Raw genomic sequence first — 14,971 nt, 5'->3', positions numbered from 1 at the left:
GCAAACTCTCAAAAGCTTTTCATAAAGAGATTCTATCCAAACTCCTATTATGAGAGTGAAACTTTTATGACAATTGGTGTAACTATTTAGTAGTGACAGTGATAAATTAGTGATGGTGATAAACATTTCCTGTGAAAGTTCTATAACTAGGCAGGCAGAGCCACCACTATAAAAAGTAAGGGTGATCCAGAATTTGAATTTACAAGTGCACAGTTCACACCAATATTACTTTGCTTACAATGTGATGCTTAGGATGCAGTTTTAAGAGGGAAAATAGAGGTTTAAGATATTATTTGTTTGGAGGCCTTTCACGTGTGAGACCCTAAGTACCCAGCAGTTCCACATTGTTCTCACATCCCCATCCAAAAAATTATTTATTCAATACTCTTCCCATTACCAAATCTCTCAGTCCAATCCCCAAGCCTCTGACTCAGCACCTCGGCATCATATGCTTCCCTTTCCCCTTGTACCTGAGGCGTGACTCATCAGTACACTAAAGACATTTTAATTTTATGTACCAGCAGTGGGTTTAACTAACTCAAGACTATATCTGTATTTGTAGATCCCTAATGCTGAGCCCTTCATCAGGGCCACCATTTAAATTCTAAATTATGTTCCAAGTATATGCAACTATTTTGCAATCTATGGAGCATGCTTATTCTGTATTATGGGAGATGTAGTTAACTGCCTTCAAGTGAAAATGCATGCAGAGATGTTTAATATAAACATTTTGTCCATGTTCTATGTGCCTAAAACATTTAACTGGCAAAGCACATTCCAGAAAGTAATTTAAATTCATTAGGAGTAGATTATATATAATGTGAAAACATTTCCACAGCTCCACAGCAAGCATTTCAGTTACTTCAGAAAATCCATTCTCTGGCATTTAAGCACTATTCATATCCATACACTTTGCTAATGATTTTTCAATTGATGATGAACTTTGCAACATAAACTGCTTTGCTTTTTTACATAGCATTAATTATGCCACAGAAGAATACTTTTTTAAACTAATTAAGAAAACGTCCCAATTCACGAACACTTTCCCCCACCCAAATGGGAAACTGCAGCTCACTACCAAGTACTGAAGACCCCAGGTTTCTTAGTGTACTCTGACTATTAACCTTGGTTGTTGCTTTCTTGTCATACCGGGATATGCAGTGCTTGAAACTACACTTGAAGACAAATTAACTTACCAATGTTTTCAGTGGGCATTGAGACTCTAGTTGGTTCTAAGAGATTGTCAGCCAAGACAAAAGCCCCTTCTTCTAGTGTATCAAGTAACATTGTTGCAGCATGTGCTTGTTCTGAAGAATTCATATCTTTCCAGGATTCTAGAGCTTCAGGCCTGAGTAGGTTGTTCACTGTGTCAACGATTGCCTGTATTCATTAGAAGACTATCATTAGGTGTGATTGCCCTAGGCAGTGGGAGAAAGTTTCCAATGTTATCTGGTGACAATTATAATATTTAACTGTCAAGATGATTTACTGTGATTTAATGGCTCCAGAAAACTATTTTCAACCTACAAATATTTCCAACCCTTTGTTGAACTAGCAAAAATAGAGGCACACTAGCCACCAGCAGTGTTATCTGTCACTGGTAAACATGCAGATCTGACTTGTTTCGTTATCAGATATGAAGACTCCATTATTAATGTGCTGAGAAATGTAAGAACCAATGCAAATGGTCTTGCCTCAAGCTTAATATTGAAGTTAATGTAAAAAAATATAATTCATATTTAGAAAACGCCAAAAATACCAAAGCCAGCAGCCCAATGTTTAGGCTAAAAAGGCAGTACTACTATCCTGCAAACTTAACACAACACATGCAACTACAGTACCATAAGCTGTTGTCTAAGACAAACTCTCTCTTTTATTATAAGAGGCATGAAACGAAGTTGCCTCGGTAGTTATAAAATAGTCTGCACCACTCTCTCTCCCCTTTCCTGTACCCGTTGACAAATACTTGGAAGCTTACTAACTTCCATTCCTGCACAATGGTCATTCAACAAAGGAAATCAGTAGAGCAAACAAGATGCCCACTGACTGACCCTGTTATCTGTGAAAGCGTAGTTACACAACTGAACAAAGTTCCCGTTTTTTAAATTCTGCACTGTGACAACTATATTATTATGTATTAGGGTTCATTAAGCTGCATATAAAACAACAGTAAGTAAGGAGAAAAGGGAATTTGAAGAGACATCATTACATTCTCTTTACAAAACAATCCAATCAATCACAGTAATCAGTTAATCAATTGAAGGCAGGCTCTTATACATTAATGCATAATGTAGCTGTGCATTGAATATGCCATGCATTGCTGAATCATTGTCCCATTTACCTAGTCATAATGTGTCATTAAGCACATATATAATCTGATCAGTTTAAAAGCACTGGGAATGGAAACAGAACACAAAAATATTGGTTTGGAATACTACACTGTGCACATGAATGAACAGAAAAAGCTGGTTGAGGCTATTGTCAGAGCAAGATTAATTAGCCTAATCCATCTTTATATCCTCTTTCTACCAGCACTGTGAGCCACATAACCTTCCTGGCAGGTGGAAGATACTTCGAAGTGGCATTAAAAGGCTTTTTTTCCCTCTAATGGGAGACAGAATAGTCAAAATGCTCACACTGATACTGCTGCAGCCATTAACTAGAGTGGAACAGAAATTCGTCTGCAGAGGCCAGATTCATTAGTCACCAAGAAATACAGATTGGAGCCTCTAATCTGAGGTACAATTGAATCCTCTGTCACAAAGTGGGAACTTGCTTCATTTGCATAGTGTAAGTCAGTTTTTGATTTGTAATTTCAAGAGGTCTGTTATTCTTATCTGAACAGAGAAGCTCATCTGAGACTCACTGAAAATGATACCGGTCAGAAATTAAGGTCGCGCTACTGTTTCTTGTGTATCTATATACCGTGCCGATTATATGCATTCATTAACTTGAAGCATGCCTTATTTACTATGGTATGATTATCAATAATAATAATATTTCTGAGGTGCGCTCTCCTCCCTGCTAAAGAGAGAGGAAAAAAATGAAAGACTATTTTTGTCCCAATGACACATGTGTCCTGGGTAGTACACCAATTACTACAGTTCCCATTAACCTATATCTTAAGAGGTGAACTGCAAATGAATTATGAAAATTCAGTCCATTCCAACAATATCTGCTGTGCTCCCCATTAACCAGGCTAAAAGGGACAATTAAATTATTATTATTTGAAATCTGATTCTACCACTCCTACTTCTTTTTTCCTTTTGGATCTCCTAGTAACTATTCTTGCTGTGACCAACCAGCTCCCATTTCTATGCAAGGCTCCAGCCTGTGAATGCTGGTGACTAGAGCATTCCTATATAAAGGGGGGAATGTCAGATTAAGAGGCTTTTCTTTTTATTATGTTGTGCGGTGTTTCAAAGTTTTTATTACTCTTGTATTAGATCCCATAGGTATAAGCAAAAATTAATAATATTAAAAAAGAAACTTTGAAAAACCGTGCAATATAATTTTAAAAAGCCACTTACGTGATCCATTCTAGGCCAGTTTCTTCCACTAGCAGTACTGAGTGGTGGCAGTGACATAACTGGCACAGCATCACAATGTAGGAACTGGGCACTGCAGGGATGGAGGCTGCAGAATCTTTAAGAAACTGAAAGTCAGGTAACAATGTACTTCATGCCCCTTGTAGCTTAGCTAATGGGGCACTTGGCACATACTGTACTGTAAAGTTACAGGAATGATTTTATTTTTATTTGCAGTCCACCCCCTTAAGTTACTGAATCTGACCTTTGAAAAGACTCTTAACAAAAATCTCTGGAATTTAAGATTGCACCTCAGAAAAAGCGAGAAACTAGCAATATGACACCATTTCTGTTTTATTGACATTTTTTCTCCACAAACATAACACAGGGAAACAGAGATATCATCTCTAAATAACAATGCTCATTACTATTCTTGTACTTTTTGATTGGGGGCAGGGGGGAGGAGAAGAGTTGTAAGCGCTGATCATTTGCTTATTCTGAGAATATTATACCTGTGCAAAGCCAACATTTGTACAGTTGATATGGGGCACAAAACACATTTATCACAGACTGAAATACATAGGATCATGCAGCAAGATGATAAAGCGTGGCAGGTTGCTGAAGCAGGGTGAAAGCAGGGTGACAGCACAGGAGAGATACCTTAAGGTAAGCCCTGCATGTCTTCTCTCGTTTTTGGAGCTTTTTAGTAAGAAAAAAGAAAATCAGAGGTTAGACACATTCTGGAAGCTACAGAAATATCCAAAAATCTTCAGCAGGCAGAGTCCAGATGTCTGTCTAGTTTTAGCCCAATGTACTTCCATGGGGCCATGCAACATTCTTGAGGAACACTACTCCCCAACCATATACCTGGTTATAACCTTCCTTTCCTCCATCAATGGGAGTTCTGTTCAAACTATGGGTAGACTATGGGCATATGCTTGGTCTCTGGAGGAACTCTGCTCAGCGATATAGCTAGGGATTTTAAATAAAACCATCAACCACTCTTGCAAGGCCTAAAATGCCAAGACTGTAGCTGCCAGAGTAGGAGATGTGAGAGGATGGGATGGTGTTTCCAAAACAGACTGGATGAAAAATCTTTAATTTATATTGTGCTGACTGAATCACAGTGGGCAAGAAGTTTAGCACCGACAACAGGAAAACTGGAATGATAATGTTATTGTGATTCATATTCAAGAACATGAAGAGATATTTTTATCTGTGATAATATTTGCCAATAGTAATAACATGTTTAATATACCAAACTATCATTAGTGACTAATGCTCGGGTCTTAAATGGACAAAAAAAGGCTCCGAGCCTGCAACAGGTTTTCATGAAGACATGCTACTCCCCAGAGTTCAATAGCATCCCTTCTTCTCAAAGCAGAGGTGATATATTCAATATTTGAATAAGTATACACACATTTTATATTTGAACCCAGTCATCTACTGAGTTTCATATCAGCCAATTAATAAAATTTACACTTATCGTGGATTTGTTTTTTTCTTAAATCTTTATTTGTGCAGTAGGAGTGAAGCATAGATTTGGCAGTAATGTTTCTGAAAGGGAAAAAAGGATTATCCTAGCAGATTGAGGTGTGGGAAGCTGTGTACCTTGTTATAACTCCGCCCAGCTGAGTCTTTTTCACTAGGCCTCAGTTCTTGCAGTTGAGCATCAAGAATGTCCACCAACTGTTCCATCAGCCGCACTGATGAACTCACATCACCAGCAAAAACTGGTCCTTTGGTGTGTTTAGCCAGTTCATTGGCAAGACTAGCAGCATTTTCTCCACTTCTGATCTGAAAAGACAATTTATATTATCTCAGCAGGATCCCTTGTTCTGCTTGTGGCTTCCAATTCTGATTCTCTGTATACCTTTGTTGTGGTGAAATAATTATTTGCATGTACGTTGAAATCCACAACTAATTGAACCAATAACTTCATCTCAGAAGATTAAAAGTTCTTAGATCCATAACACACAAAAGCAGCTCTTAACAGCCATCAAAACCAGAAATCAGATTGGTAATTTTGGGCCAGATCTTTTATTTCATCTTCACTTTCATTTTACCATTGTTATCAGACACTAATCTTTTTGTTCATACCAGTGTCTGAGGCATTTGGAAGTCAAGCAGTTGGTAGTGATGGCAAATTATTTAGTTTCATAAACCTCACTAATGCTCACTAGGGAGGGAAAGAACAAAAAGTGATGCTGCACTCTAATCATATTCTGTTTTTAATACTTTTTTAGAATTCTAGTTTCTTCCATCATTTTCATTTAGCTAAACATCTGCTTATACCGTACATATTTTGGTATGCACTTTATAGTTCTTGATTTATTAGGTGAATGTACTTTTTTCCCTACTGAACATCAAAAAGCACATTTGAATTTAATAGGAATGAAATTAAGCAAGCATGGACTCATTAAAAGAGTTTAATTTAGGAAACAGCTTACCAAAGAACACATGTGAACCTAACTTTCAGTAAATGCTTTGCAGACAAAGTATGCATAATTCTTTCTGCTTTTAAATTGAACAAAGAGTAATAAAGATGGTTTCCACATACAAAGCTGAATAATTTATGTTCAGAGTTAAAACCCTTAATCACCAGTGTGTATCATATTAAAGGGTTCCAACCAACCTTCTGAGCCAGCTGATTTACCCAGTGTGAGGTACAGTTGCTAAGATCAGGGCCCTTAGGGTTCCATGTTCCAGTGGAAACCATGCAGAGATACGAGGCAGTTCCTACAACAGATGTAGAAACAACAGTGAAATTGAAACCATTTTTCTGCATGCATTCAGGAAATCAGCTACAATGCACTCCAAACTCTATATTAAATTTTGAATAGCACTAGTGGAAACAACTGACAATAACTGACAAAAAATGTAAGAAAATAATGTAAATTACAAACGGCAATATACAAGTCAGAGTAAAGTATCAGACTTTTACAGCAAACAAACAAAAATCTCTTGATTTTCCCTGGAAATCATCCAGAGAGCAGCTCATAATGGGAAAGGCAGCTGTAAGCAAACTTCTCTATAGTTCTCAAGCAAATTTGCCCTGGATTCTTGAAAAGTGTGTGTGAGGTCATTCTGTACCTATTATCAAATGCCTTTTATAGATCAAGGCCAAAACAAACACTACATACTCTGAGTAACAAAAATCATGACAGTTTCAGATTACCTAAAACAAAAAATGCCATGAAAGTTGTCCATTCCTTTTGAAACATTTACTTGAGATCAAGATTTTATTTAAGGCAATACCTCGAGTTCCTTTGGGACAAGGGCGTTCAACCATCATTCCTCTTTGCGTCTGAGGCCAGCTAATCCCCCTGGCCTCATTAGGTTCACAGAATCTCTCTGGCAAAGGGAAAAAACTTGTCACGGGAGGAATTTTCGTTGTGGAAACTGCTGGTGGTGGCCTGGGCCCTCTGCTTCCTTCCTTTGTGCCTCCAGCTAATGTTGTGCTTATGGGGCCTTTCTGTGAAGTCGTGCTTACGGTTGACACAGTGGTTTTGTATAGTTCTGCTGAAGAAGTTATTGTCACTGTGGTAGTAGGCACTGTAGGGAGAAAATAAGAGTAATAAAAATAACTGTTCTTCAGAATAGTGAAGAAAGGTAAAAAAAGGTTATGTGATTTTACATGATTCTCTTGTGTCTTTTTTTCTTTATTTCCATATCAATCTTTTGCGCTCTCTACAGTCACCGTTAAGCATACAATTCTGAATGAGTTTCTATTCTTTTTTTAATTCTCTCAGACTCAAATTAACATGATGGTTCAGTACATTTTGTTTACACCTTCTCTCTGATACAAATTGATAGTTACATTGCTAAAGGCCGAAGGGCACTGATAATGAATTATCAGTACATGACAAATACACATAAAACAATTAAACACGTTCTAATCACCTTAAAAAAGAGCAGTATGATAGAATAATTTAAATCAACGTGCTGAAAACAATCAAGCTCAGTGTAACAACAAAAAATTGTGCGCTGTAAATAACAATGCCATTTAAAACCTAAAAAACATCAAGTCACCCACTCTATACCTTGCAGGAAAATAATTACTGTAACATCTTCCCACCCAGCATCATTCTTGCTTGATTAGATCTCAACAGAAGAAAAGCCTAGCATGTATGTGTTGTCTTAGTTTTTGATCATCTCAGGTTTTAACTTTTTTTTTTTTTTTTTTTTTTAATATAAAGTGAGTATGAAGAAACAAGTAATTCAAGCCCGTGGCAAATACATGGCTTAATCTTCTCTGTCAAGACAACACTGGGTTAGGCCAAATAATTTGTGATTTGAGACCCACAACCGATTGATTCTGCTAACCTACATATGGAATGTACTAACAAATAATCATTGTACTGATGAAGTACAGAACAGATCTGTTTGGAGTCCTATTAGGTTACATAAGTATAATATTGGTATCTATGAATATTATGTGCACCAACATAATCTGCTCATCTGATAGCAATAAGGGCCAGCAGAAGAATGCAGCTGCATCATTTGTTATTTCTGCATCTCCACAGGTATGCATGATGCTTTAGAGACAAAGCAAAGACAAGCCCCTGCCCTGAAATATTTAAAATGAAGGACAGGTATTTACTTCAACTTTGTCAGACATACTGGAAACAAACAGATCTGACATTTTTCAGTTTTTGGGGTTGTTGAGTTTGGGGTTTTTTTTCTGTTACTTCTCATAGGCTTACCCTAATCATACAAAGGGAATTTTCACCTCATGGCCTCTGGCTACGATTTGTCAAAAATATACATACTTGATTTTAAATTAAACCGCAAGTATAAACAAGAAAAGAAGTACCCATGCTGTCTTTCAGATTTTTTTGAATTTTTCAAAAAATGTTTTAAGAGTCTCAAATGTTATTTATACATTTCACATAACACAATTATTTTTTATTAAAATCCTTTTTCATATTATTCACTTATAACCATTCTTCATGGATAAATGTTTTATAGACACTATCAACTGACCATGCTAAAGTATAAATTTACATGGCAATTTATTTGTTCAAGTTCTTAAAGAGCGAACTAAATTTCTTGTAAAAACAATATATGCAAAGATATTTTGACATTATTCTCCATCTCAATCAGAAACTTAAGTTTGAATTTTATTTTGCAGTTTAATTTATTTACTGTTTGAGTACTGCCTGTGTAATCCTGCTGAACTTCTTGCCTACCCAGCTGCAGTAAAAACCTATTCAAATCTATCTTTTTTTTTTTTTTTTTTAAGTATTTGCGTGACATCTTGTGAAACCTCTGTAATTTTCTTTTGATTACAGTGCAGCCAGGCCTTCAATGCTTTCTCAATTAACATTTGTCAAAAGCATCACAATCACTGGAAGAAGTGTCAGGTAACTGCTGCTGAATCAGGTACTGAGGGGTGGGGAGAGGAGAATGGAGCAGGCGAGAACAGATTATAACTATTATCCTATACATCCCATGACACACAGTGCTAATTAGTACATATTTAATCAATGAAATCTGTATTAACAATATTGCAATTAGTACTGTTATTAGACCTTTACTTTTGGTTTTGGGACAAGAATAGTCTAAGTATTATAGGAACTAGCTAAATATCAGTAAAAGGACTCATGACAAATATTTGAAATTCAATAGTGAGGTGACTATTTTAAGAACACAATTTCATACTGCAACTCTGAGTGCAGTAGATTTGCTACAGACTATTTTCAATGCTACTCATTAAAATAAATTATACAGCATATCTACTTTGCTTTTAAGGGAATGATCTGCAAATACTGGTAATAAGAAAGACATTTTAAAAATTATTTATAATCCCTAATTAGTAATAACATAAAATCACAAAAATAAAATTTATTTTAACAAATTATCTACAAAATACTTTTCTCAAGACCTGAGTGGAATTGCATATCTGAAAGAGCACACTATAATAATCCAAATGGAGTTGGAAGTGCAGGAAAGGAGAAGCACCTTGAGTGGAAAATGTTAAAAGAACACCACAATTCACTAAATCACTTTTGAAAAACATCTAGCATTTAAAAGGCTGGTCATTTTGTATTTAAGGAACTATGAGAGGATTTAATCTACAATGCAATCTAAGATTTCTATTTAGATGCAAAACTGGAGTTTATTCTTTTTCATTGCAACTTAATTCGAATCATCACTATTAGGTAATATTTTTACAGCACTAGGAAGGAGAGAACATGTAAGCCTGATATGCCATCAACCAGAACTTTCACAATGAGGAAGTGACAGCTGTAAAGTAACTGCTTACATCCCAGGACTGCACCTCATAGTCAGGTAGAAAATCACCCTCTTGTGACCAGGAGTGGGGACAGGACTGTAGGGAGTTAAGAAATGTTTAATTTGCCTCCCACATCAAAACTAAAGCAGTTACGAAATCTCATTTTGTTTGGTCTTAACTTTCAGACTGTGCTACAATACTTGTGGCAGTGGGAGGAGGAAAACTTCCTTTAAAAAAAAAAAATTTGTGAGAATGTGTTCAACTGAAACTGGACTGCACAAACAAGTAAAAATACAAACAAAAAGAGGTAAATGTAATTATTGTGTAGATGGTAAATTAGCTTACACTTATATCCTATACATATAGACCAAATTTAAATTAATACTCAAACTATCGAAATAGGGTTGCCAACATTCTAACTGCACAAACCTGAACACCCTTGCCCTGCCCCTTCCCCTGAGGCCCTGTCCCTTCTAACTCCATCTCCCCTCCCTCCGTCACTCACTCTCCCTCACCCTCACTCATTTTCACCAGGCTGGGACAGAGGTTGGGGTGCAGAGGGCTGAGCATTCGGGATGGGGGTGTGGGATCCAGGGTGGGGCCAGAAATGAGGAATTCATAGAGGGGGGGGGGGGCTCCAGGCTGAGGCAGGGAGTTGGGGTGCGGGAGGGGATGAAGGTTCTGGGGTGAGAGGTTTGGGGTGCAGGAGTGAGCTCTGGGAGAGGGCTGAAGGGTTCGGAGTGCAGGAGGAGGCTCTGGTCAGGGGCCGAGGGAGCTCAAGGCTGGGGTATAGGAGGCGGTTGGGTGTGCAGGCTCTGGGAGGGAGTTTGGGTACAGGAGGGGGCTCAGGGATGCGGGCTCCAGCCAGGCAGCGCTTACCTCAGTCAGCTTCTGGAAGCGATCGGCATGTCCCTCCGGCTTCTAGGCTCAGGGCCACGATTCCTGGACAATAGGAGCTGTGGAGTTGGTGCTTGGGGCGGGCTCAGCACATGCAGACACCTCCCCCCCCGCCCCTCGCCCCAGCCAATCCGTACCTAGGAGATGGACATCTCAGCCGCTTCTGGGAGCCGTGCGGAGCCAGGGGGCAGGTAGGGAACCTGCTTTAGCCTTGTTGCGCCGCTAACCGGATTTTTAGCGGCCTATTAAAATCTCCCGGATTGCTTTCAATAGTCACTGGGAGATCGAGGCTGATACTGGTAGACTCCCGGGATGGGACCTCTCTACCCAAATGGATTACTCCTTCCACCACTGAAAATGTAGGAACCACTGGGGTGAAATACAGCAACTGTTTAACAGTGTGCCATGTAACAGAATAGCCTAACAATTTAAGACAGGGAGTAAATAATAATTTTTCCCTCAATGGAAAGCATAATTTAGATAGTAAAGGCCAGATTACTAAAGGTATTTTGGCACCTAAATATGCTCACAACTTCTTTTCAAAATCCCACTAGGCATCTAAGTGCCTAACTTTCACTGAAATGCCTGACTCCCATTGACTTCAATGGAAGTTGGGGCCTAGGCACATTTAAAAATTCTACAAGGTTCCTATCTGCATCTTTAGGTGCCTAAATACCTTTGAAAATCTGGCTTTAAATCCCAATGACTTTCAATGAGATATAGCTGCCTTCGTGCCTAAATCAATTCTGAAAATAAGACTTAGGGCTTGTTACAACTTAAAATGCTGCTCCACTGCAGCTGCACCGCAGTAACACTTCAGTGAAGCTACTACCTATGCTGACAGGACAGCTTACCCCATTGGTATATCTATTGTACCTCCCCGAGAGGCGATGGCAAGGTCTACAGGTGAATTCTCCTGTTGACATAGTGCTGTCTATACCATGGGTTAGGCTGGCTTAACTGCATCGCTCAGAGGTCTGGATTTTTCATACCCTTGAGCAACATAGTTATACCGATTTTATTTCCTGAGTTTAGACCAGGCCTGAGGCTTCTAAGTCACTTAAGCACTTTTGAAAATTTTATCCTAACAAAATAACAACAGACACATTGCCATTTGGCTAGGTCACTGAGTTAACACTTCCTATTCTCACAAACAGTGCCGTGGGATTTGAAATACTCCACAAGTAGCAAGGACCTTTGTTTGGCCCCCTAGCACAGACCTGGGGTACTGTTTCATTACTGACTCCGGGAAATCACCAACACTTCCTGCACCGCCTAGGTATTAAGAAGTTGTGCAGTCAGCTGTTAACCCAGCCAATCCTGCTTAGTTGAGAGCACAAAGTTAGCATAACCATGTTCTTAACTGATATCTGCACATGATAATAAAGGTTTCAATAAACTGGCAAAATTGCTACAGTTGAAAACTGGGTTAATTGGCTACCATTATCTCATCTCTTTCACCATGACCACTCCTCAGTCAATCATCAGCATGAGATAATGGCAGAGATCTGATTTTCTTTAGCTGTTTGCTGCATGACTCCTTGGAAGATTCTTGGGGTGATAAAGATTTATTTGCAACAACTTCTCATTATTTTAAGGCCTGGGTAATGGCACTATAAGGGCTTGTGCTCTACACACACCCACAGCTGCTATATTTTCCTGCAGGGATCTGATAAAATGTAATGATAGTTAACATGCTGCAAATAAGGAGAATGAACTCCAGTTTGAACTGTTTTGCACGGTTAGCGCAAATTGGAATGAACATAGATTAAATCTTCCCCTAATTCACTGAGAAAAGAATCTGAATTCTCTTTGATGCCAAAGAAGCATTACAGTGTAACAAGATATCCATTTTTGAAAATACCTCCTGCTCCTCCTAATTCTTTCAACTTAGAAAGCATTTTATTCCTGAATTTCTTCTGCCTTCTTGCATTCTTTGGGTGTCTGTGATATGTGTAGTAGAAAAACTTCAGTATCGTCACCTACAGGACTTGCTAGGCAGTAAAGAAGAATCTGGTATGGTTCACACACTTGTTTTGAGTTGCATCTGTTTGTTATTTTAAGTCAAAATGTATTTTATTACTAATTTAGGAATACAACTTTTTAAAAACTTATCTTTTCTCTTAAGCCAAGAATCCACATTCCTGCACAGTTGTTATGTGGTGTCCATCATAAGAAGTATCAAAGTACTGTGGTACCATAGAGAATACTTTACAGAACTATGTACAGTAAATCCCATAAGTGCAGAGAGGGGGAAAATAGCATACAAAGGATGAAGTCAACGGAAGGGAGTGTGAAGGAGAGAAAAGGCCGATGTGATATGGGTCTGTTTCTTGGTGCAAGAGAGTACTTTGGTCACAACAGTCTGAAATCCCTGAAGAATTGAGGAAAATTGTAAAACAGACAATGGCAATAGGAGGGATTGTGATTAAAGCATAGATATGGGTTTCAGCAAAGGCAGGGTAAAAGTAAGGTCAAATTCTGGCAATATTCCAGAGATTGCAATAGGCAGAATTATACATAAGGAAGACATCCGAAGAAGGAAAACACAGGTCTGAGGTCAAGAACGAGTAGAAGATTTTTGGCCTTTGGAGTAATGCGAATGTCTGACTTCAGGAGTATGAGTCAGATACGACAAAGAAGTCTTTTTACCCAAGAGGACTTCAGTCTTTGAAACACTCAGCATTTGGAAGTTCTGTTATAGCCAAGCACTGACAGAGTCAAGACAGCAGATAGACAGGTGACAGAGGGATCAGAGAGAGTCATTACTGCTCCCATTCCAAAGAGAAGGGACACAGATTGCTAAATTTTCCATAATGGCCCCAAATTAACCATTCCAACAGAAGAAGTCAAAGCCAGGACATCTGCTTTTGCAGTACTAACTCTATGACATCATTAAATGCCTGATACTAGGGTATTTTAGGACAAGGCAGCAAAACACCAAAGTGCTATGGTTAAAAGATGTAGAAACAACACCCAACTTTATGAATAGACAGTTAAGAACATAAGAATGGCCATACTGAGTCAGACAAATAGTCCATCTAGCCCAGAATCCTGTCTTCTGACAGTAGCCAGTGCCAGATCCTTCAGAGGGAATGAACAGAACAGGGAAATTATCACGTGATCCATCCCAACATCCAGTCCCAGCTTCTGGCAGACAGAGGTTTAGGGGCACCCAGAGCATGGAGTTGCATTCCTGACTATCTTGACTAATAACCATTGGTAGACCTATCCTCCCTGAACTTACCTAATTATTTTTTTAACCTATTTATACTTTTGACCATCATAACACTCTCTGGAAATGAATTCCACATATAAAGTGTGCATTGACAGTTGTTATAAATGATCTTGTGCAACTACAAAAAAACCCAACAACCCTCTAGTCAACCCAATGATCTCAAAATTTGATCTCCAGTCTCCAGCCTACCAATAAGTGTCTTACACATGCAGGCACCAAAATCACATTGTACTGTAATAAGAAAACTGATGGTCAATTTACTCATATTAAATGAATATTATGCTGACACTAAAGTCATCTGAGTCTTTTATACAGACAAAATATTGGTTTTAAGAGTTGTCTTCCTAATCCCTCTATCACTTTATTTTTGTGTATTTAAAGAGCATTCATATTAGGCAGCTTCTGTCCCTCTTCAATGTGCTGTTTCTTTAACTATGAGGAGCTGGTTAGGGTATCTTTACACTGAAGCTCAGAGCATGCTTCCCAGCACGGATAGACAGACTCGTGCTAGCTCTTCTGGAGCTAGCTAAAAATACGCATTGTCGTCAGGGGTAGTCTGACCAGCAGCTCGGGCAAGCTGAGTACAAAACTGCTCTGACTCCCTGGATACACACTCGGGTGGCTAGACTGAGTAGGTGCCCAGGCTACACTGCTATTTTTAGCATGCTCACTAGCACAAATCCATCTACCTAATTTGGGAATGATCTCAGCTGCAGTGTAGATATACCTTTAGATTGAAGGAGACTTGAGGCAAAATTTATTTTTAGTTCTTACGTGTATATATGTATGTGTTATATATTAGATTATATATGTTAGGGCTGTCGATTAATCACAGTTAACTCATGCGATTAACTCAAAAAAATAATCACAGTTTTAATCACACTGTTAAACAATAGAATGCCAATTAAAATTTCTTAAATATTTTTGATGTTTTTCTACATTTTCAAATATATCAATTTCAGTTACAACACAGAATACAAAGTGTACATTGATCACTTTGTCTTATTTTTTATCACAAATATTTCACTGTAAAAATGATAAACAAAAGAAATAGTATTTTTCAATTCACCT

At 38.2% G+C, this 14,971-nt stretch overlaps 1 protein-coding gene across 19 annotated transcripts in view; it reads right to left on the bottom strand.

Moving 5' to 3' along the window:
- ADGRL2 (adhesion G protein-coupled receptor L2) overlaps window positions 1–14,971 on the bottom strand; it is a 501,988-nt gene that overhangs the window by 38,341 nt on the left and 448,676 nt on the right. For 12 of the 19 annotated variants that reach the window (XM_075067759.1, XM_075067760.1, XM_075067761.1 and 9 more), the window contains 5 exons: window positions 6,786–7,082; window positions 6,163–6,266; window positions 5,139–5,324; window positions 4,188–4,226; window positions 1,197–1,380 (listed from right to left, as the gene is read on the bottom strand). In XM_075067759.1, coding sequence (XP_074923860.1) covers window positions 1,197–1,380; window positions 4,188–4,226; window positions 5,139–5,324; window positions 6,163–6,266; window positions 6,786–7,082 — 810 coding nt within the window. The remainder of the gene's footprint in view (window positions 1–1,196; window positions 1,381–4,187; window positions 4,227–5,138; window positions 5,325–6,162; window positions 6,267–6,785; window positions 7,083–14,971) is intronic. The other 7 variants (XM_075067751.1, XM_075067764.1, XM_075067763.1 and 4 more) reach the window with 1 other exon arrangement.

Source organism: Chelonoidis abingdonii, chromosome 7, assembly GCF_003597395.2.
Source record: "Chelonoidis abingdonii isolate Lonesome George chromosome 7, CheloAbing_2.0, whole genome shotgun sequence".
Taxonomy (NCBI): domain Eukaryota; kingdom Metazoa; phylum Chordata; order Testudines; family Testudinidae; genus Chelonoidis; species Chelonoidis abingdonii.
The sequence above is the reverse complement of the archived record's forward strand: the minus strand, read 5'-3'. Positions and strand labels throughout refer to the sequence as shown.